Consider the following 22,569-nt stretch of genomic DNA (forward strand, 5'->3'; position numbering starts at 1 on the left):
ATTCTGATTTTCAGAATTTTGGCTGATTCCTGCAGCTTCCTCCTGAAATCTGATCACTTTCTTATTTCCCCATCCATGCCTATCCATTCTTTTCCTGAAGTGACTCAGTCATCCTGTAGTCACCCTAAAAACTTTTTCTGTTGATGGCCCATGGAAATTATTATTATTTTTAAAATAATCTCCACCACCAACATGGGGCTCAAACTCAGGACCCCAAGATCAAGAGTCACACGCTCTATGTACTGAGCCAGCCAGGCGCCCCCCATGGGAATTATTCTTAAGCATTTTAAAGGGCAACAAGATTGATGGAAATCATGGCTTGGTTTGGAGGCATCTGATTTCTGCATCCATGTAATCAAAGGTCTTCTTCCACCCGAGGTACTAGCTTATTATGGTAAGAATTTCTAATGATGAGGGAACAGAAGGCAAGTTTAAGACAAAGCAGAAGCTGACACCCCACAACCCCCCACCATGGGATATATGTGACATTCCTCATGCACTCCTGGCTGCCCTAAAGCTAAGAAAAAGAAAAACAAATAGTTAACTTCTAGAGATCATAATCCTACAAGACATGAGTCTCCCTCAGCTTACAAATGTCTTAGCAATCTACAAGAACAAAGCATTTCTATCAATAACCTAGCTTCCAGAAGGAAATGTAGATACAATTAAAAGTCCTTATAACCTGCAGCTCATTGACAGATACTTGAAGTGGGCAGAGTGTAATGTTCCTCCAGGAAGCTCCTAATTAATGTTAGGATTAATCACAATGCCTTGCTAGAGGGAAAAATAATATTAACTTGACAATGGCAAGGCCTCTGGTAATCCTGTGAGTCTTCTTTAACATATGAAAATCCTTTTGAAACCTCCCTTTTCCTTACCTCTCCCCAACCCCATAGTATATAATCAGCCACCCGTTCTGCCCACGGGTCCTGTCCCTGTGCTTTAATAAACCACCATTTTGCACCAAAGATGTCTCAAGAATTCCTTCTTGGTCGTGGGCTCTGGACCTCACCCCCACCTAACCTCACCTATATTCCAAAACCCCATCTAATGGATTCAGAATGGATGGTTGCATTAGTTGCAGACTGCAATCAGTACTTTTGGTGGGATTTTTACAGAAGGAAGGTATAAGTAAGTAGAAAGTTGTAAGTGGGGCATCTGTAAAGATAAAGATTGGAAACAATCCTTCCCTGGGAGAATTGAAATGTGAAAAGAACTGATTTTTTTGGAAGCCTTAATACCTTTTTCACACCTGAAAGCGTTCATAAAGAGTCTTTTCCTTCCATTGTTAATAATTGCAGGAAACAGTGGGAGCTCCTACGACTTGGTCAAGGATTTTTAATTTTGTATTTCCCTTTGCAGTTGCATAGTTCACCTCCTACCTTCGGAATAGACATTAGCCTAAGGTCTGATAGAGGGTCCCAAACCATGTTTACAGAATACTGTACCAGTGGGGACATAATTGGAGAGCTGAGCTGTCTGCTTAAGCGTGAAATTGAATATACCGCCATCTGTGAAACTATTTTACAGGTAAGAAACTGGTTCTGTCTGTATTGTGGGCTATTAGTTAATTCTTCCTGAAGTAAATAAGGAATGCCAGCATCTTTTCTTCCTTTGGGTTCTGATATCTTATGCAGTCACCCACCCAGCTATTGTGAAGTAGAGTAGACTAGCTGTGGGACCTGGAGTGAGCGATTTTAACCTCTTTGTGTCTTAGTGTCCTTGTTTATTAAAAGAGAATATCTAACTTTTGACGTTATGAAGATTAGGAAAATATCTAAGGGAAGTGCCTGGCACGTATAGGCACTCAATGAAAGACCACTGTTATGAGAGCAGTGTTTTTAACAAATACTTGTTTTTAAACTCCCTGTCTCCCATTTTTCACTGGCTTAAGTAAGAAGTTATCTAATCAACAAATAAATGGCCTGATATTCCACTACATGTGGGGGATTCAAACAGAAATGAGCCAGAGTTGCTGCTTATAAGGAATTCTCCAGCTTTTGGGACTGTTACATGCAATAGAGCAGGGTCCAGAGTCTTAGGGGTGTGTGGGACACAAGGCAATGTTGCTTTGTCAGTTTCATACTATTTCATTTCCGGAAGAGGACAGGAGGCATAATTTAGTCACATGGCTGAACTGAAGTCATTGAAGTTCATGTAGCTTGAATTCTGAAGGAGCAGTCTTCCTTATTCAGGGAAGTTGACTTCTGAAAACAAACACTGTGAATCAGCCTGTGGCCGGCATGCCGGGGTGCAAGAGCACCTGGCTCCGGGGCTCCCCAACAGACCAGGTTTGGCCACTTACCGCTGACAAGATCCAATGGCTGAGACACGAGTGGTGGAAAGGAATTTGTTTCAGTGAGGTCAACACTGGGAAGACAGCGGACTAGAAGCTCAAAGACTCTTCAACGTGCTGAAAATACTTCCAGGTTTAGGAAGTAAGGAAAATGTGGGGCAAAGGTGGGTACATGCAGGGGGGCAGTAAAGGTCAAATTGATCACTGTCTTGGAGTCGCTGGCAGGGTCTTGCTGCCTCAGGGCAGTCATTACTGCTTGCAGTGAGAGTTTCCTTCCCATCCGGGGGTGCTTTGCCCTCAGGGTCTTCTGCCTGAGCCAAGAGACAAGCTGGAAAGAAAAACCCAACTGGAAAGTTTGAGGTCAAAATGGAGGCAGCTGAAGTCCTCTTTTGAGCCTACTTCGCCTACTTCGCCTACTGTGGCAGTAAAAATAGATATGTTTATGTGGCTTAGTTTGTGAATCTTAGGCTCATGAGCTATATCCTTTATCATAGCTATTGACTGGTATAAATTTTCCTGGGTATTGCTAAGTGTACGCTTTAATTGAAGTGTAAATTTTATTAAAACAATTTCTCCATAATGCAATGCTTTTAAATGCCAGAGTATCAGAATTGTACTAGATTTGATAGTACTAGGGGAAGATTAAATCTTACAGGCACCTTGTTTTCTGATGGCCGTGTAATTTAGTTCTGAATCAAGTTTGCTGCTTGGTACCTTGTGGTTTTAGGCCTGCTTTATCTCCCTGGAGGATTTATATGAAGGTTTTGATGTCTTCTGGCCATCCTTGGAATATAAAATATGGCTAAAGCTTGCGCTCATTATTGCCTGTCAGTATTTTGAATCAAGTCTCACTGATGAGGTAAGTTAAATGATTCAAGTATGAATGAATTTTTATTTACTTTTTATAAAATGCATTTCATATTTTTGAGACAGAAAAAGGAAGGCTGTGTCTTACCTTCTAAAATGAGATTCTGGGGCGCCTGGGTGGCTCAGTTGGTTAAGCGACTGCCTTCGGCTCAGGTCATGATCCTGGAGTCCCAGGATCGAGTCCCGCATTGGGCTCCCTACTCAGCGGGGGGTCTGCTTCTCCCTCTGACCCTCTTCCCTCTCGTGCTCTCTGTCTCTCATTCTCTCTCTCAAATAAATAAATAAAATCTTTAAAAAAAAATAAATAAAATGAGATTCTATGGGCACCTGGCTTGCTCAGTCGGAAGAGCATGTGACTCTTGATCTTGGGGTTGTAGGTTCAAGCCCCATGTTGGGTGTAGAGATTACTTAAATAGATAAAATAAAAAAAAAATAAAATGAGATTCTAGAATTTTAACCACTCTTGTCCTGACTTCCTGCAGATCTTTAATCCTCTTGTCACAGCTAATTTTCCCAGGCTACCTGCAGTCATACCTTTAAAAAAAGGAGTAGATTCAGCAAATATTAAATAAGTAGATTCCCAGGAACAAAATTAGCATTAATCAGAATGAGTTAATGAAGTTTGGTGTTTATTCATTGTTTTTTGTGTGTGTGTCTGGGCTTTGGAATTTTTTTTTTAAAGATTTTATTTATTTATTTGAGAGAGAGCACAAGCAGTGGGGAGGAGCAGAGGGAGAGGGAGAAGCAGGCTCCCTGCTGAGCAGGGATCCCAATGCAGGGCTTGATCCCAGGACCTCGAGATCATGATCTGAGCAGAAGGCAGTTGCTTAACCAACTGAGCCACCCGGGTGCCCCCCAGAGCTTTGGCATTTTTTTTTTTTTTAAGATTTTATTTATTTATTTGACAGAGAGAGACACAGAGAGAGAGGGAACACAAGCAGGGGGAGTGGGAGAGGGAGAAGCAGGCTTCCCGCTGAGCAGGGAGCCCTATGTGGGGCTCGATCCCAGGACCCTGGGATCATGACCTGAGCTGAAGGCAGATGCTTAAAGACTGAGCCACCCGGGTGCCCTTGGGGCTTTAGCAATTTTTAAAAGAAGGCCCCGGGGTGTTTCTAATGTGTATCCAGTGATGAGGACCACTGCTCTAAATTCTGTCAATAGGGAATACAAGAGGAATAGCAGGTTTCTGGAGGAAATAATGATCCCTTTTCACTAATATGCAGATACATAATGACTTCTGCTTTCAAGCTCAAAATCCCCAGCATTATGAGGCAATCTGCCTAGGCCCAGGTAGATGCCAATTGAGTTTCTTCTTGGGGCTGGGTTCCTGTTGGCTTTTCCCATGACCACAGTGAGTACTGATTGGGGCGGTGTTTATTATAGTCTACTCTACCCATGTTAATATAAATCTCCTGCCTTTTCAAAATCTTTATTGGGGTAACTGAGACTCTTTCATGAACTTTTTCTCTAACAAGTAGTAGCTCAAGTCTGTTCTTGGTTGGCATAATTTACAATCCATATTTATATCCTATTTAATAATTATTTGAGTCCCTATTATAAGTTAGGAACTGGGGAAGTGACAGACCTGGAGTTCAACAATATTCATTGCATTGAGAGACTGGATATGAATGTTGGGTTAAAAAATTAGCATGTCTCAAGAGAATGAGAAGACAAGTCACAGAGTGGGAGAATATATTTGCAAAAGACACATCTGATAAAGGACTGTAATTCAAAATATACAAAGAACACTTAAAACTCAACAATAGGAAAACAAACTACCCAATTAAAAAATGGGCCAGGTTTCTGCTCCCCCCCCGCACAAGTGCCCCTCCAGCTGCACCAAGCTCTCTCAGAGCTCCTGGCGCCTGCTAAGCTAGTGCCCCTGATGTCTCTCTCCAGCCATCATCATGATCATCTACCAGGACCTCATCAGCCATGATGAGATGTTCTCCAACATCTACAAAATCTGGGAGATCAGGCATGGGCTGTGCCTGGGGGTGGAGGGGATGATGGTCAGTAGGACAGAGGGGAACACTGATGACTCGTTCATTGGTGGAAATGCCACTGGTGAAGGCTGGGAGGCGGAGGTACCAAAATCACAGTCATTACTGATGTTGATATTTTCCTGAACCATCACTTGCAGGAAACTTCACAAAAGAAGTCTAAAGAGGTACATCAAAGATTGCCTGAAATCAATCAAAGGCAAACATGAAAAACAGAGACCAGGAAGAGTAAATCCTTTTATGACAGGGGCTACAGAACAAATCAAGCACATCCTTGCTAGTTTCAAAAATGACCAGTTCTTTATTGACCAGATGGATTCTGGATTGGAATTTGCTGGACTACTGTGAGGATGGATATATGATTTTCTTTAAGGATGGTTCAGAAATGGAAAAATGTTAATGAATTTGGCTATTACTTTAGATGTATCACCTGTTGTCATAACTGGCTACTGCTCTTCATCCACATAGCACCAGGACTTAGACAAATAGGACTGATGTCATCTTGAGCTCCTCATTTATTTTGACGTGATTTATTTGGAGCAGAGACATTGTTTTTAAGAAAAAAAAAAAAACCCAAAACAGGGGACCCTGGGTGGCTCAGTCGTTAAGCGTCTGCCTTCGGCTCAGGTCAGGATCCCAGGGTCCTGGGATCGAGCCCCGCATCGGGCTCCCTGCTTGGCGGGAAGCCTGCTTCTCCCTCTCCCACTCCCCCTGCTTGTGTTCCCTCTCTCGCTGTGTCTCTCTCTGTCAAATAAATAAATAAATAAAATCTTTAAAAAAAAAGAAAAACAAAACAAAACATGTCATGTAGGTTGTCTAAAAATAAAACGCTTTTAAACTAAAAAAAAAAAAAAAAACGTGCCTAAGCAGGGGGTGGAACCCTTGCTGGGACAGTGTGGTCTCAGGACCCTCGGGGTCACACAAAGACCGGGGGTGCCTGAGTGTGGCAGAGCTCCCAGGTAACGGAGCACGGAAGTTGGCTGCAGAGACGGAGCTGAGGAGCGGGCTCTCAGCTCGGGGTTGCCATAAACTGTAATCCGCGGCACAGTCGGGCCACTGCTCCTCCAGCAGGGACCCAACAAGTGGCAGATCCGGGGAGACTCCCCTTCCTCCCCCAGGAGGAGCGGCACGGGAGCGCACCGCAGGGATCTGCTGGGTTTGGAGACTCCACACGGGGTTGGGTGCCAGAGGTAGAAACACTCCATCACAGGCCAGGTGAGCACGAGTGTGGCCAGAGACCGGGGAGATGGCAGTGATTGACTGCTTTTCTCTGGGGGCGCACTGAGGAGTGGGGCCCTGAGTTCTTGGCTCCTCCAGGGCAGATATTGGGAGGCCACCATTTCACTCTCACCCTCCAAAGCTGTATGGAAAGCTTGCAGGGAACAAAAGCTCCCGAGAGTAAATCCGAGCAGATTACTAAACCCGGACCAGCAAGGGCAGGGCAATTCTGCCTCTGGCAAAGACATTTGGGGACCACGGCAACAGGCCCCTCCCCCAGAAGATCCACAAGAACAGCCAGCCAAGACCAAGTTTACCGATCAATGAGAACGGCAGAACTCCAGCGCTAGGGGAATACTGCACATAGAATCCATGGCTTTTTTACCATGATTCTTTAGTCTTTCAAAGTTAATTTTTTTTAACTTTCTTTTTTTTTTTAATATTTCTTTTTCCCTTTTTCAACCAACATCTTATCAATCCCTTTTTTTAAAAAATCTTTTTTATTTTTCATTTTTAGAGTCATATTCTATCCCTTCATAGTAGTTAACCTTATTTTTGGTGTATATATATATAAGTTGTTCTCTCTTTAAAACTTTGGGATACAGTTTCTTCTAACAGACCAAAATATACCCTAAATCTCTAATGTATGGCTTTGTTCTAGTCTCCTGCCTGATCACATTCTCTCCTTTTTTTTTTTTTAAATCCTCTTCTTTCTTTTTTCAACCAACTTCTTATCATCAATTCCTTTTATAAAATCTTTTATAATTTTCATCTTTACAATCATATTCCATCCCTTCATCACATATATCCTTATTTTTGTATATATATAAGCTTTTCTTTCTTTAAAATTTTGGGAGACCCTTTCTTCTAACAGACCAAAATACACCCAAAATCTAGTGTGTGGCACTGATCTATGCACCAGCCTGATCATATTTGATCATATTCTGTTTTTTTGTTTGTTTCTTTGTTTGTTTTATCTTTTTCTTTCTTTTTCTTTCTTTTTTCTCTTTCTCTCCCTTTCTTTTCCCCCAATTTCAGGTCTCTTCTGATTTGTTTAGTGTATATTTTTCTGGGATCGTTGTTACCTTGTTAGCATTTTGTTCTCTCATTCATCTATTCTCCTCTGGACAAAATGACAAGATGGAAAAAATCACCTCAAAAAAAAAGAACAAGAGGTAGTACCGATCGCCAGGGACCTAATCAATACGGACATCAGTAAGATGTCGGAACTACAGTTCAGAATGACGATTTTAAAGATACTAGCTGGGCTTGAAAAAAGCATGGAAGATTTTAGAGAAACCCTTTCTGGAGAAATAAAAGAACTAAAATCTAACCAAGTCAAAATCAAAAAGGCTATGAATGAGGTGCAATAAAAAATGGAGGCTCTAACTGCTAGGATAAATGAGGCAGAAGAGAGAATCAGTGATATAGAAGACCAAGTGATGGAAAATAAAGAAGCTGAGAAAAAGAGAGATAAACAACTACTGGATCACGAGGGCAGAATTCGAGAGATAAGTGATACCATAAGGCGAAACAATATTAGAATAACTGGGATCCCAGAAGAAGAGGAAAGAGAGAGAGGGGCAGAAGGTATATTGGAGCAAATTATAGCAGAGAACTTCCCTAATTTGGAGAAGGAAACAGGCATCAAAACCCAAGAGGCACAGAAAACCCCCCTCAAAATCAATAAAAATAGGTCAACACCCCAACATCTAATAGTAAAACTTATGAGTCTCAGAGACAAAGAGAAAATCCTGAAAGCAGCTTGGGAGAAGAGATATGTAACCTACAATGGTAGAAACATTAGATTGGCAACAGACCTATCCACAGAGACCTGGCAGGCCAGAAAGGACTGGCATGATATATTCAGAGCACCAAATGAGAAAAATATGCAGCCAAGAATACTATATCCAGCTAGGCTGTCATTGAAAATAGAAGGAGAGATAAAAAGCTTCCAGGACAAACAAAAATGAAAGGAATTTGCAAACACGGAACCAGCCCTACAAGAAATATTGAAAGGGGTCCTCTAAGCAAAGAGAGAGCCTAAAAGTTACATAGACCAGAAAGGAACAGAGACAATATACAATAACAGTCACCTTACAGGCAATACAATGGCACTAAATTCCTATCTTTCAATAGTGACCCTGAATGTAAATGGGCTAAATGCCCCAATCAAAAGACACAGGCTATCAGATTGGATAAAAAAAACAAGACCCATCGATATGCTGTCTGCAAGAGACTCATTTTTTTTCTTTCTTTTTAAAAAAATTTTTAATTGTTATGTTAATCACCATACTAATATTACATCATTAGTTTTTGATGTAGTGTTCCATGATTCATTTTTTGTGTGTAACACCTCGTGGTCCATGCAGAACGTGCCCTCTTTAATATCCATCACCAGGCTAACCCATCCTCCCACCCCCCTCTGCTCTAGAACTCTCAGTTTGTTTTTCAGAGTCCATTGTGCAAGAGACTCATTTTAGACCCAAAGACACCCCCAGATTAAAATTGAGGGGGTGGAAAACCATTTACCATGCTAATGGATACCAAAAGAAAGCTGGGGTGGCAATCCTTATATCAGACAAATTAGATTTTAAACCAAAGACTATAATAAGAGATGAGGAAGGACACTATATCCTACTTAAAGGGTCTATCCAACAAGAAGATCTAACAATTCTAAATATCTATGCCCCTAGCATGGGAGCAGCCAATTAATAACAAAAGGAAAGAAACACATCGACAACAATACAATAATAGTGGGGGACTTGAACACCCCCCTCAATGAAATGGACAGATCATCTAAGCAAAAGATCAACAAAGAAATAAAGACTTTAAATGACACACTGCACCAAATGGACTTCACAGATATATTCAGAACATTCCATCCCAAACCAACAGAATACACATTTTCTCTAGTGCCCAAGGAACATTCCCCAGAATCGATCACATCCTAGGTCACAAATCAGGTCTCAACTGGTACCAAAAGATTGGGATCATTCTCTGCATATTTTCAAACCACAATGCTTTGAAACTAGAACTCAATCACAGGAGGAAAGTCAGAAAGAACTCAAATACATGGAGGCTAAAGAGCATCCTACTAAAGAATGAATGGGTCAACCAGGAAATTAATGAAGAATTTAAAAAAATTAATGGAAACCAATGAAAATGAAAACACAACTGTTCAAAATCTTTGGGATGCAGCAAAGGCGGTCCTAAGAGGAAAGTATATAGCAATACAAGCCTTTCTCAAGAAACAAGAAAGGTCTCAAATACACAACCTAACCCTACACGTAAAGGAGCTGGAGAGAGAACAGCAAATAAAGCCTAAACCCAGCAGGAGAAGAGAAATAATGAAGATCAGAGCAAGGGGGCGCCCGGGTAGCTCAGTTGGTTAAGCGACTGCCTTAGGCTCAGGTCATGATCTCAGGGTCCTGGGATCGAGCCCTGCATCGGGCTCCCTGCTCGGCGGGAAGCCTGCTTCTCCCTCTCCCACTCCCCCTGCTTGTGTTCCCTCTCTCACTGTCTCTCTCTCTGTCAAATAAATAAATAAAATCTTAAAAAAAAAAAGATACATGTATAAAAAAAAAAGATCAGAGCAGGAATCAATGAAATAGAAACCAAAAGAACAGTAGAACAGATCAACGAAACTAGGAGCTGGTTCTCTGAAAGAAACCCCTGGCCAGACTTATCAAAAAGAAAAGACAAATGACCCAAATCAACAAAATCATGAATGAAAGAGGAGAGATCACAACCAACACCAAAGAAATACAAACAATTATAAGAACATATCATGAGCAACTCTATGGCAGCAAATTAGATAACCTGGAAGAAACGGATGTATTCCTAGAAATGTATCAACTACCAAAACTGAACCAGGGAGAAAAAAAAAAAAAAAACGGAACCAGGAAGAAATAGAAAACCTGAACAGACCAATAACCACTAAGGAAATTGAAGCAGTCATCAAAAATCTCCCAACAAACAAAAGCCCAGGGCCAGATGGCTTCCCAGGGGAATTCTACCAAACATTTCAAGAAGAATTAAATGAAACTGTTCCAAAAAATAGAAATGGAAGGAAAACTTCCAAACTCGTTTTAAAAGGCCACCATTACCTTGATCCCCAAACCAGACAAAGACCCCATCAAAAAGGAGAATTACACAACAAGTTCATCCTTGATGAACATGGATGCAAAAGTTCTCACCAAAATGCTAGCCAATAGGATCCAACAGTACATTAAAAGGATTTTTCACCACGACCAAGTGGGATTTATCCCTGGGTTGCATTGGTTCAACATCTGCAAATCAATCAATGTGATACAATACATTAATAAAAGAAAGACCAAGAACCTTATGATCCTCTCAATAGATGCAGAGAAAGCATTTGACAAAGTACAGCAACTTTCTTGATCAAAACTCTTCAGAGTATAGGGATAGAGGGTACATACCTCAATATCATAAAAGCCATCCATGAAAAACCCACAGCAAATATCATTCTCAATGGGAAAAAACTGAGAGCTTTCCCCCTAAGGTCAGGAACATGGCAGGGATGTCCACTATCACCACTGCTATTCAACATAGTATTAGAAGTCCTAGGGATGGCTGGGTGGCTCAGTCGGTTAAGCGGCTGCCTTCGGCCCAGGTCATGATCCCAGGGTCCTGGGATCGAGTCCCATATTGGGCTCCTTGCTCAGCAGGGAGCCTGCTTCTCCCTCTCTCTCCCTCTGCTTGTGCTCTCTCTGTCAAATAAATAAAAATCTTAAAAAAAAAAAAAAAAGTCCTAGCCACAGCAATCAGACAACAAAAAGAAATAAAAGGCATCCAAATCGGCAAAGAAGAAGTCAAACTCTCGCTCTTTGCAGATGATATGATACTTTATGTGGAAAATCCAAAAGACTCCACCCCAAAACTGCTAGATCTCATACAGGAATTCAGTTAAGTGGCAGGATATAAAATCAATGCACAGAAATCAGTGGCATTCCTATACACCAACAACAAGACAGAAGAAAAAGAAATTAAGGGGTCGATCCCATTTACAATTGCACCCAAAACCATAAGATACCTAGGAATAAATCCAACCAAAGAGGCAAAGAATCTGGACTCAGAAAACTATAAAATACTCATGAAAGAAATTGAGGAAGACACAAAGAAATGGAAAAGCATTCCATGCTCATGGATGGGAAGAACAAATATTGTGAAAATGTCTATGCTACCTAGAGCAATCTACACATTTAATGCAATCCCCATCAAAATACCATCAACTTTTTTCAAAGAAATGGATCAAATAATCCTAAAATTTGTATGGAACCAGAAAAGACCCCGAATAGACAGAGGAATGTTGAAAAAGAAAAGCAAAGCTGGTGGCATCACAATTCTGGACTTCCAGCTCTATTACAAAGCTGTTGTCATCAAGACAGTATGGTACTGGCACAAAAACAGACACATAGATCAATGGAACAGAACAGAGAGCCCAGAAATGGACCCTCAACTCTTTGGTCAACTAATCTTCGACAAAGCAGGAAAGAATGTCCAATGGAAAGAAGAGCGTCTTTTCAACAAATGGTGTTGGGAAAATTGGACAGCCACATGCAGAAGAATGAAACTGGACCGTTTCCTTACACCACACACAAAAATAGACTCCAAATGGTTGAAAGACCTCAATGTGAGACAGGAGTCCATCAAAATCCTAAAGGAGAACACAGGCAGCAACCTCTTTGACCTCAGCTGCAGCAACTTCTTCCTAGAAACATCGCCAAAGGCAAGGGAGGCAAGGGCAAAAATGAACTATTGGGACTTCATCAAGATAAAAAGCTTTTGCACAGCAAAAGAAACAGTCAACAAAACCAAAAGACAACCGACAGAATGGGAGAAGATATTTGCAAATGACATATCAGATAAAGGGCTAGTATCCAAAATCTATAAAGAACTTATCAAACTCAACACCCAAAGTACAAATGATCCAATCAAGAAATGGGCAGAAGACATGAACAGACATTTCTGCAAAGAAGACTTCCAAATGGCCAAGAGACACATGAAAAAGTGCTCAACATCACTTGGCATTAGGGAAATCCAAATCAAAACCTCAATGAGATACCACCTCACACCAGTCAGAATGGCTAAAATTAACAAGTCAGGATACGACAGATGTTGGCGGGGATGTGGAGAAAGGGGAACCCTCCTACACTGTTGGTGGGAATGCAAGCTGGTGCAGCCACTCTGGAAAACCGTATGGAGGTTCCTCAAAAAGTTGAAAATAGAGCTATCATACGATCCAGTAATTGCACTACTGGATATTTACCCCAAAGATACAAATGTAGTGATCCGAAGGGGTACGTGTACCCTGATGTTTATAGCAGCAATGTCCACAATAGCCAAACTATGGAAAGAGCCAAGATGTCCATTGACAGATGAATGGATAAAGAAGTGGTATATATATACAATGGAATATTATGCAGCCATCAAAAGGAATGAAATCTTGCCATTTGCAACGACATGGATGGAACTGGAGAGTATTATGCTGAGCGAAATAAGTCAATCAGAGAAACACATGTGTCATATGATCTCACTAATATGAGGAATTCTTAATCTCAGGAAACAAACTGAGGGTTGCTGGAGTGGTGGGGGGTGGGAGGCATGGGGTGGCTGGGTGATAGACACTGGGGACGCTATGTGCTATGATGAGTGCTGTGAATTGTGTAAGACTGTTGAATCACAGACCTGTACCTCTGCAACAAATAATACATTATATGTTAAAAAAAAGAAGAAGATAGTAGGAAAGGAAAAATGAAGGGGGAGAAATCGGAGTGGGGACGAACCATGAGAGACTGTGGACTCTGAGAAACAAACTGAGGGTTCTAGAGGGGAGGGGGTGAGGGGATGGGTTAGCCTGGTGGTAGGTATTAAAGAGGGCACATATTGAATGGAGCACTGAGTGTTATACGCAAACAATGAATCATAGAACACTACTTCAAAAACTAATGATGTAATGTATGGTGACTAACATAACATAATAAAAAAAAAGGGCCAAAAATCTTGACAATTCACCAAAAAACATATGTAGATGGCAAATAAACATGTTCTACAATCATATGTCCTCAGAACAATGTAACAATGTGATTCCATTATGCACCTATTAGAATAGCCAACATTTGGAACACTGACAACCCCAAATGCTGCAGGATATGGAGCAGCAGGAAGTCTCATTCATTGCTGGTAGGAATGTAAAATGGTAGAGCCACTTTAGAAAGTATGGAGGTTTCTTACAAAACTGAACATACTCTTACCATATGATCCAGTAATCAGTATCCTTGATATTTATCCAAAGAAGTTGAAGACTTGGGGTGCCTGGGTGGCTCAGTAAGTTAAGTGTCTGTCCTCAGCTCAGGTCATGATCTCAGGGTCCTGGGATCAAGCCCGGTGTCCAGCTCTCTGCTCAGTGGGGAGCCTCCTTCTCCCTCTGCCACTCCCCTCCCCCCGCTTGTACTGTCTGTCTGTCTCAAATAAACAAAATCTTTTAACAAAAAGAAGTTGAAAATGTTGTTTTAAGGAAGTCATGTTTCTTTAACTATGTGGCAATTATTTTCAGAAAAATTTTAGCAGAAGGGTAAAAAGATTTAGATTCTTCTCTTTGCTTTGCCTCTTCGTGAGAAGTGGGACACATTTAGTATGTCTAATATGGGTGTAGTATGAAACTCCAGAGGAGAGAATTAGGACCAACAGGTCGAAATTGTATGGAGTTAGATTTGACTCAATAATAAGGTGAATGCCCTTTCATTTTTTAAAAAGATTTTATTTATTTATTTGAGAGAGAAAGTGCATATGCACACTTGTTGGGCGAGGGGCAGAGGGAGAGGGAGAAGCAGGCTTCCCACTGAGCAGGGAGCCTGACCCTGGGACTCAATCCCAGGACCCTGAGATCATGACCTGAGCTGAAGGCAGATGCTTACCAGAACCCAGAGAATCTTTATTTAACACTTTGGCTTATTTCCTTCTAGTCTTTTCCCATCAAAGAAGTAGACAAGACTTTTTAGAACCCCTGAAAAGGGGATTAGAATCACTGATAAGCTTATACTGCAACCCTTCCTCTAAACCGTATAACTCAAAATTTACATGCATTTAAAAACCAAAATACTTTATTTTTTTAAGATTTTTCTCCTTCCAAAATTTAGGTATTTGCTAGTTATGTTTTTCATGCCTCAGCTGACTTAGTGCTCTCAGCGGGTAGGTGTTCAGTTTTCCCATTAGGGACCCAGGTTCGAGGGCTGGGTCGTATAGTTGTGAATGGAGATGTTCAGAGTGAGGGCACTGTCCGGAAGATTCCTACCATGGGACTGACCTCTAAATGCCTGTATGCCTGTATTAGTTTGCTGGAGCTGCTGTAACAAAGTACCACAACCTGGGTGACTTAAACCACAGAAATTTATTGTCTCACAGTTCTTGAGGCAAGAAATCAAGGTGTCAGCAGGGTTGGTTCCTACTAGGAGCAATGAGGGAGGGAATCTGGTCCAGGTCTCCTCTTTGGCTTGCAGATGACTGTCTTCATCCCACATGGAGTTCTCCCTGTATGTGTGTCTGTGTCCAAATCTCTCCCCCCACTTTTTTTTTTTTAAGATTTTATTTATTTGTCAGAGAGAGAGAGAGAAAGAGAGAGAAAGAGAGCACAAGCAGGGGGAGAAGCAGGCTCCCCGCTGAGCAAGGAGCCTGATACGGGGCTCGATCTCAGGACTCTGCGATCATGTCCTCAGCTGAAGGCAGGTGCTTAACTGACTGAGTCACCCAGGCATCCCTCACTTCCCCCTTTTTAAAGAAGCTTTATACTCACTGTGGGACTTGAACTCATGATCCTGAGATCAAGAGTCATGTGCTCTACCGACTGAGCCAGCCAGGTGCCCCCAAATCTCCCCTATTTATTTATTTGAGAGAGAGAGAGAGTGCGCTAGAGCACAAGCAGGGGAGGGGCACAGGGAGAGGGAGAGGGGAAGCCAACTCCCTAGTGAACATGGAGCCCCACACGGGGCTCAATCTCCTGACCCAGAGATCATGACCTGAGCTGAAACCAAGAGTCAGATGCTTAATTGACTGAGTCACCCCTGCACCTCTTCCCCTTTTTATAAGGACACCAGTCATATTGGATTATTTGCCCACCCTACTCCAGTATGACTTCGTCTTAACTTAAACAATTACATCTGCAATGACCCTATTTCCAAATAAAGTCACATTCTAATGTACCGAGGCTCAGAACATCAACATATTAATTTTTTGGGGGGAGGACACAATTCAACCCATACATAACATCTTCCTTCCACCTCTAAAGACTATTATCCTGAGCCTTAAAGTATGACTCAGACTCAGTGTGTTGCTTTGTTTTGTTTTGGCTTTTTGATATTGTTTGTTCACTTGCCCAGCAGGGTGTTCACTTACTGCCAGGTAAAACCGAATCCACAAGGCGTAGCTGACCACCTGCTGAGGCTGATTGAGAGCTCAGGGAAACCTGTGAATCAGGCTGGGCATCCATAACCAGGGCCACTAATACTAACAACATAAACACTCTGAGTTCATGATCTTGTCTGAGGTCATTCTGAACTCTAAATAAATTCTGTCTGTTGGTCCTACGGTCTAAATGCCTTTTGACTCCCTCAAAGAACTCAGCTCAATCAGTGAATGTGCTTTCTTCCTGATTCCATGTGTCCTTTGGCATGATTTATAGAAAAAATGTAATTTTATTGTAGGACTTGGACTTTCAGAAGTGTGTGGCATCCAATCTGGCATACGTGGAGACTTTATCAAGCTATAATGAAATGACTATTGATAATGTAACCATGAAATTCGTTATTATTGTGTATGGTAGTGTCATTGATACTAAGACAGAGTTACCCTATCTTGCACCTTGCATTTTGCCTAAAACCTGTGAGCAGGTAAGGACAGTTATTTCTAAGGAGTAATTTGCTTTCCATGGTGCCCTATAAATGACTTGAAAACTCAACTGACCACCTTAAAAAGAAATGTAACCTGGAAGGACCCTGCAGTTTTCACCACCTTTAACAAAACAGTCCAAACATGCCCTGGGCTGTTTGTGCCCAATTCAGGAGTGAGACCCAGAGGGCACAGGGGGCTGGAGTCCGACTGCTCTCTGCTTGCCAAGCCATTTGCCCTGGAGTGGGGCTGTGCCTCCTGAGGGACGGGGGTGCATTTGTCCCTCTTGTAGCATTCTTATCTTTGTATCTCTCAGTAGTTCAGAGGATGACAGTAATCTAGATGCTTTTCCAGTAGAAAATGAAAATCTCTTTAGCTTTGTAGCTAGGGGTGGGGGTGAGGCAGGGAATAGCAGGAACAATGCTCACAGTTTGGTTTAAGACACCAAGGTTTGGAATCAGGCCTACTTGGGTTTCAAGCCCAAGCCCTGTGCCCACTAGTGTGTGAGCAAAGGCAAGCTGCCTTCTGACCCTCCGTTTCCCTTTAGTGAGACGAGGCTGACAGCAGCTGCCCATCGGTAGAGTTCTTGTGAGGATCCAGGGAGACAGTATCTGGTCTCTAGAGATGAGAGTTACAATTATATCACTTGTATGCTCCTTGCCTTCCGGGAGGGCAGATTTTGGCGGGCACACAGGGCAAAAGCTCTAAGAAAAGAAGACAGTCCTGCCACCTGGGAAGGCTGGGCCTTGAGCCTTTGAACATCAGCGTCGGGGTACAAGTAACTCTGTAGGTGTCAAGGATTCCCTGTTTTCCAAGCTGGAAATGTCTGGTCTGGTTATAAGTAAGGTGTAGAGAGTTCCTTTCTGATGTCTATAAATAACACAGAAGATAATTTTCTGGCCCAAGACTTCTTGAAACAACGTTAAAGGGGATTTGAAATGAAAAAGATGGAGAGCTTAGGCTGGAAGCCCAGTTCTGAGTTTGGCTTATTTCTTATATTCTTTGAAAACATTAGGGAGGAGGCAGCTTAGAGATCAAAGGATGCTCTTCTGACTACTTTTGACTTTTTCCCTTTAGGTTCAGGGAACTTCAGATTTAAGCAAGCTGCTGGTTGTGCAAGCATCTGAGCCTGCCAAAAATACTGATGACGCCAAAGTCATGGGTAAGGGGTAGCCCGTCAGTGGTAGGAAAACCATGCAAAACTCATTTAATTCTAAGAAAATGACTTGAGGGTATTATGTGGGTTTATCATCAGTCCTCATCCTTGGGCCCGCCCTGGCTGCCATATTGCTTCTGGGAGGTCATCCATCAGAGTCTTCCAGACACTGAAATCCAGGTGGCTCCTTTCTCTCTCTTGTCCCTTCCTTCACACCCATGCTGGTAGAGAGTAGCTTCTGTGTTGTACCCTGTTCCAGTCCTGGCAGGCTGGACTCACAGAATGCTGTTGGGGGCAGAGCAAGAACGGGAAGGACAGAGACTCACTCACAGTGGGTCCAGGTGTGGTGAGCTTGTGCGCTCCCAACAACCAAAGGGAATATGGAACCTGACCCTTGCTCTTTGAATATTCCAAACCATAGTCACAGCCACAACTCAACTGTCTAGCCTGAGGGGCACTTTGATAGTTACTAAGTAATTACAGTCACTAAATGTGTATTAGTATCCCATTGCATGTATCATGGTGCTAAGCAGTACACCGAGAAGATGAGGTAGGAAGGCCTTGCTCTAGAGAAAATGCATTCCCTTCCTTCATTTCATAATCAGTGCTCCTGCTCTACCAAGCCGTGTTGTCATCTCCCCAACTGCCCCAGCTTGAAAACAGTCAGCCTTAGTATGCTTCTCCAATTGGCACCGTCCTGGCGTTTCCAGTTCACGTGATCGGCCAGCTCATTGCATTGTCATGCAATTCTTCATGAATTGTTAACTCAAGGGGGGGGGGTTGGGTTTACATGATTTCAAATTGTGTGCAGAAAGTGACATTTTATTAATATTTTATATCTCATTTCTCATTTGCACAATTCTTATAAAATACAGCCCCACTGTATGCTGGGCTCCATGCCCAGTGCTAGATGGGGAGCAAGCCAAACAAGGTCTCTGCCCTTCTGAGGAGGAAAGACATTCAATAAGTAATTCCACTTCTCTCCCAGAAGTAAATTCAACCTCAGACATTGTTGTGGCTTACTTTCTACCTCTGTTCTGGGGTCACGGGCACCACCTGATTTTGGGGAGCCCCCTCTGCTCCAGGTCTTCTGTTCAAGCTGGGGAACACTGAAATAATCCTTACTCCAGCCCTCAGAGTCTTCAGTCCGCCTCTCTGCAGCTTCCATAGTTCTCTTGGGGCAGCGGAGTCTATGGCAGGGCTTGGAGCTCAGGGCCTAGTGTGAACCCCCTCGGGGCTGCTGAGTCAGGATCTTAGTACTGCCAGGAAGCAGGGCACAGGTCCCCATTTGTCCTGGGCCTGTAGGCCTCTCTCCTTCTTCAGGCTCTCTGAATCAGTCATTTTAGATGGATGGTACTATATCACTCTGTATTCCCCAGTGAATTTGGGACAAAAGTCACATATCGTAGGCTCACGGACTGGACTCAGCTGATGCACTGGATTTGATCCACATACATGTTTTGTTTTAAAAATTTAAGTTGCAGAGTATGAACATCTAAACATTTCACATTTAAAAAAAAAATCCAGATTTTGAGCTTTTCTTGAAAAACTCAGAAAGCGTGCCAACACTTGGTCCTCGTTCCTGTATGTGGCAACACATAGAGCTGCGCCTGGGGGAAACACACAGTGTGCAGTTTGCCGCGGTCCACACCCTGCCCTCTTGTCTCAGATATGGCCCACTTCCTTGTCTGTGTGACCTGCCTATTCTCATTTGACTTTGTCAGCCCTTGCGTGGGAGTCTTGGGAGCCTAGTAACAGGAAACTAAAGAACCTGTATGGAAGGGGAGAAGGGAAAGAGGAGACCTACTGGGAGAAAGCAAATTGATATTTCAGAATATTCTTCTGCTACCTTTACTCTTAAATTCCTAATTTAGTTTTTCTGTCTGATGCATGTATTTGATTGGCTCAGTCAACACTGGTCTTCGAATGACCCAGAGAGAATATAATTGGAAGAGAAAAAATGAGGTAATAAACCTGATACTTGGATTCGATTTTTCTTACTGTGACTATTAAACTACATAGCTGGAATGAGCTGTGAAGCTGAGTAGCAAAATGTAGGTGGTTGGGTGGTGAGAAAAGAGATCCTTAGTGGCAGCTCACTGATTAGAAAAAATTGGGATAAACCTCACCTGAATTATTTAACAATTAAAATGATACAATGTTTTTGAAAGATGTGATTTTGCCCCAGGTCCCTCTTCCCAATTTCCCCCCTCTTGACCTCCTTCCCGTGATGGCTCAATAGTGGGGATCACCCTAAGATCATTTTAGCAGAAATTCTGGGCCTGCCCGGTCATCTGTGATAGTCAGGGTGGTGTACAGAGTGTTGGGGGAAGGAAAAGTCACATTGACCAAGCTTATGATTTATGGTTCCTTTAAAGAAAGCAGCTTAGTTCTTTTTAGGCAGCCTTCCTAGGGTCATCCTCTCCTCTTTCTTAAAAGGACCCTGTTTCACAAATGGGAAACCTAATTGGGAGTCAATTAACTGACTTAACTGACTCCTCATTGTCACCGTCTTTTCCAGGCCCCATTATTTAAAAAAAAAAAAAAAATTCTCGTTTTTTAGGAAAGAGGTTTCCAGTTATCCTGGAATCGGTCACAAAGTTAACCGGAATTCAACTCACCTGCATCTCTTTTCCTGAGGCGCCCCTTTGTCGGACTGCTCTTACTGAATTAACGCAGTATGTCTTCACAAGAGGATGTTTGATGGCATAGAAATGCACACGTATCTCTCAGAGCCCTTAATATAGAAGATCTTTTAGAGGGAATGTTCTGGATGATAAGAGAAACTTCTCAGTAAGTTTTCTGATTGCATTTAACAGTTAATGTTTCTCCTGAAACACTCATCGTCTAATATTTTGCTTTTGAGTTTCTTGTATAGTTGGAAAGTGGATCCCATTTTAGAAAAGAATACTAACGGTGCTAATGTGATATGCAGGGTCAGGTTAAAGACTGAGCTAACCTCCTGGCCCAAGTGCCGAACGATTACCTGGCAAGGACGTTACTTAAAAGTTGCTGGAACAGTGAACTGCTGTGTTTATTTCAGAAGTGATGGACTGCTGTAAAAGTTCTAATTTTAAGCAGTCGCATTATTACTTGAGATGTTTAGAAATTCGTCAGGCTAATAATACAGTTCATGGTCTACCAATGAGAGTAAAAGTCATCAAGGGCATTGTACAATTAATATATTACTGACTGAAGCATATGACCCATAGTTTGATATGTTGTTAGTGCCTCCCTAACATTTTCCAGAGAAAAGTTATTCCCTCCCTCCCCAATTTAGTAAATGTTGAAAAATGGAACTATGTTCTCCATCTTAGTTACTGAAAGAAAAGTTTAGGAGAAATTAACAATCTTACATTGCATAATACTGTTTGGTATCACTTTTCAATTTCTTTTTAAAAGTCAAATAAAGTTTAGTTTTATGGCCTGGTTGTTTATTTTATTTGGAATCCATCATCTCTTTTCATTTCAACAAGATTTTGAAAGGATATTCGGTTCTCTGCTTTATGGAAAACCAGAATAGAGGTAAGAATAGAAGAAAAGGTGAGAGAAAAAGTCAGTCCTAACTATTAGAATCTTCTGGGCACCTAGCATAATAGGGCAGTATTTCAGCGTGGACTGTGGATTACCAGCGTGTCAGCAAATTCTGGATGTGGCTGCAGATACAGGAACCTGGCCACTGGGACTGAACCACACAGGCTTCATTTTCCTTTTTCTCATTATATAAAAATGTTGACACACAATGCTACGTTGGTTTCAGGTGTACAACATAGCAATTCAATTTCTCTAAACCTTATGCTGTGCTCACCACACAATGCTATTAGAGTAGCATTGACAATATCCCCTACGCTGTACCTTTCATCCCCGTGACTTATTCTATTAAGGGCTTCATTTTTCTTATGGTAACAGCATGTCTGGAAATAGGCAGAGGGGGGTGGGTACAGCGGCTTGCGGAAGTCATCGTGGAGCTAGGCTGCAGCCCCTGCCCTTGTCCTCGTCCTGGGACTTTGAGCCTCAGGCTGGCAAAATGGCATTTGTACGCCCAGGCAGCCTACTGGCTTTTCAGTAGGGCAAGGAGGTTTTGCCTTTTCTTCAGGAATGGACCTCATCCCAGGCCAGCACTGTCAGATGCCCAAACCTATCACCTTAAGATGAATTTTAACTGGCACCTCACTTTGCCACCCTTACTACAATCTGGGTGTTTTTGGTGAAAAACAAGGGGTAAGTGAATATTGGGCTAACCACTGCAGTTTATCTGCTGGACTCCGCATCATCACCACCTGGGTTGTTACCAATGAAGAGCATCTGGCCACCTAGAGCTCAGTCTCTGGGAGTGGGCCCCTGGGGTCTGCATTTCAATACTCCTCAGGTGATTACATTTTGAAACTTGAGATAGGCTGCCCTCAGTCTTTCTTAGGAGGCATGTTACCACGCATTTGAAAGAACTAGAGGACAATACATTCCATGTATATGTTAGGATGCTTTTGGCCTAAACCCAACTCAAAAAGGCTTAAATCTTAAGGAAATTTATTATTTTATGTACTATGTAAGTCCAGAGGCAGGATGGGTTCATGGTTGGTGGACTCTGTGGAGATGATGCAGGATCGTTTTCCTCTCCACTTTGCTGTTGACCTTTACAGCCTCACTCTGTGGTTCCCCACTCCCAGGTTGTCAGATGCTGCCTCCCGATTGCTGTCAGGACATATAATTCTTCTAGAAACTCCAATGATCCTTTGTGTCTCATTCGCAAGAACTGAATCACTTGCCCATTTCTGAGCCAGTTACTGCAAAGAAAGTGGTAATGACCTTATACCCAGTTAACACACGCTTTGAGCTAAAATTAAAATTGTCAGTATTTCAATTTGCATTGCCCCAAGGGGTGGAGTTGGAGGGAGTAAACCACTAAACCGGCCAGTTCGTTGCACCCAATCGGCATTTTGACTTGGCCACTTAGACACAGCCATTCTGGCTCCTCCCCCCCTTTGCTAAGCATCTCCACGATGAAGATTCCTACACTTAGGGTGCAGGTTAGAGGTGAGATCAGACTTGCAGCAAGACCACACAGGCTCCCCACTTTGAGAATCTTAGAAGCCTGTGTATTCCCGCCGAAGTCCCATGGACTG

At 42.4% G+C, this 22,569-nt stretch overlaps 1 protein-coding gene and 1 pseudogene across 1 annotated transcript in view; both read left to right on the forward strand.

Annotated features, from left to right (window-relative positions):
- SLC9C2 (solute carrier family 9 member C2 (putative)) overlaps positions 1-20,297 on the forward strand; it is a 103,098-nt gene extending 82,801 nt beyond the window's left edge. Inside the window, exons 22-26 of the mRNA XM_064595527.1 lie at positions 1,363-1,530; positions 3,024-3,155; positions 16,107-16,292; positions 17,368-17,452; positions 20,266-20,297. Coding sequence (XP_064451597.1) covers positions 1,363-1,530; positions 3,024-3,155; positions 16,107-16,292; positions 17,368-17,452; positions 20,266-20,297 — 603 coding nt within the window. The remainder of the gene's footprint in view (positions 1-1,362; positions 1,531-3,023; positions 3,156-16,106; positions 16,293-17,367; positions 17,453-20,265) is intronic.
- On the forward strand, positions 3,462-6,023 carry LOC135364738 (translationally-controlled tumor protein-like; annotated as a pseudogene).
- Positions 20,298-22,569: the final 2,272 nt, after the last annotated feature.

Source organism: Mirounga angustirostris, unplaced genomic scaffold, assembly GCF_029215605.1.
Source record: "Mirounga angustirostris isolate CCGP_5_RB_7025 unplaced genomic scaffold, mMirAng1.0.hap1 SCAF_6, whole genome shotgun sequence".
NCBI classification, from domain to species: Eukaryota; Metazoa; Chordata; class Mammalia; order Carnivora; family Phocidae; genus Mirounga; species Mirounga angustirostris.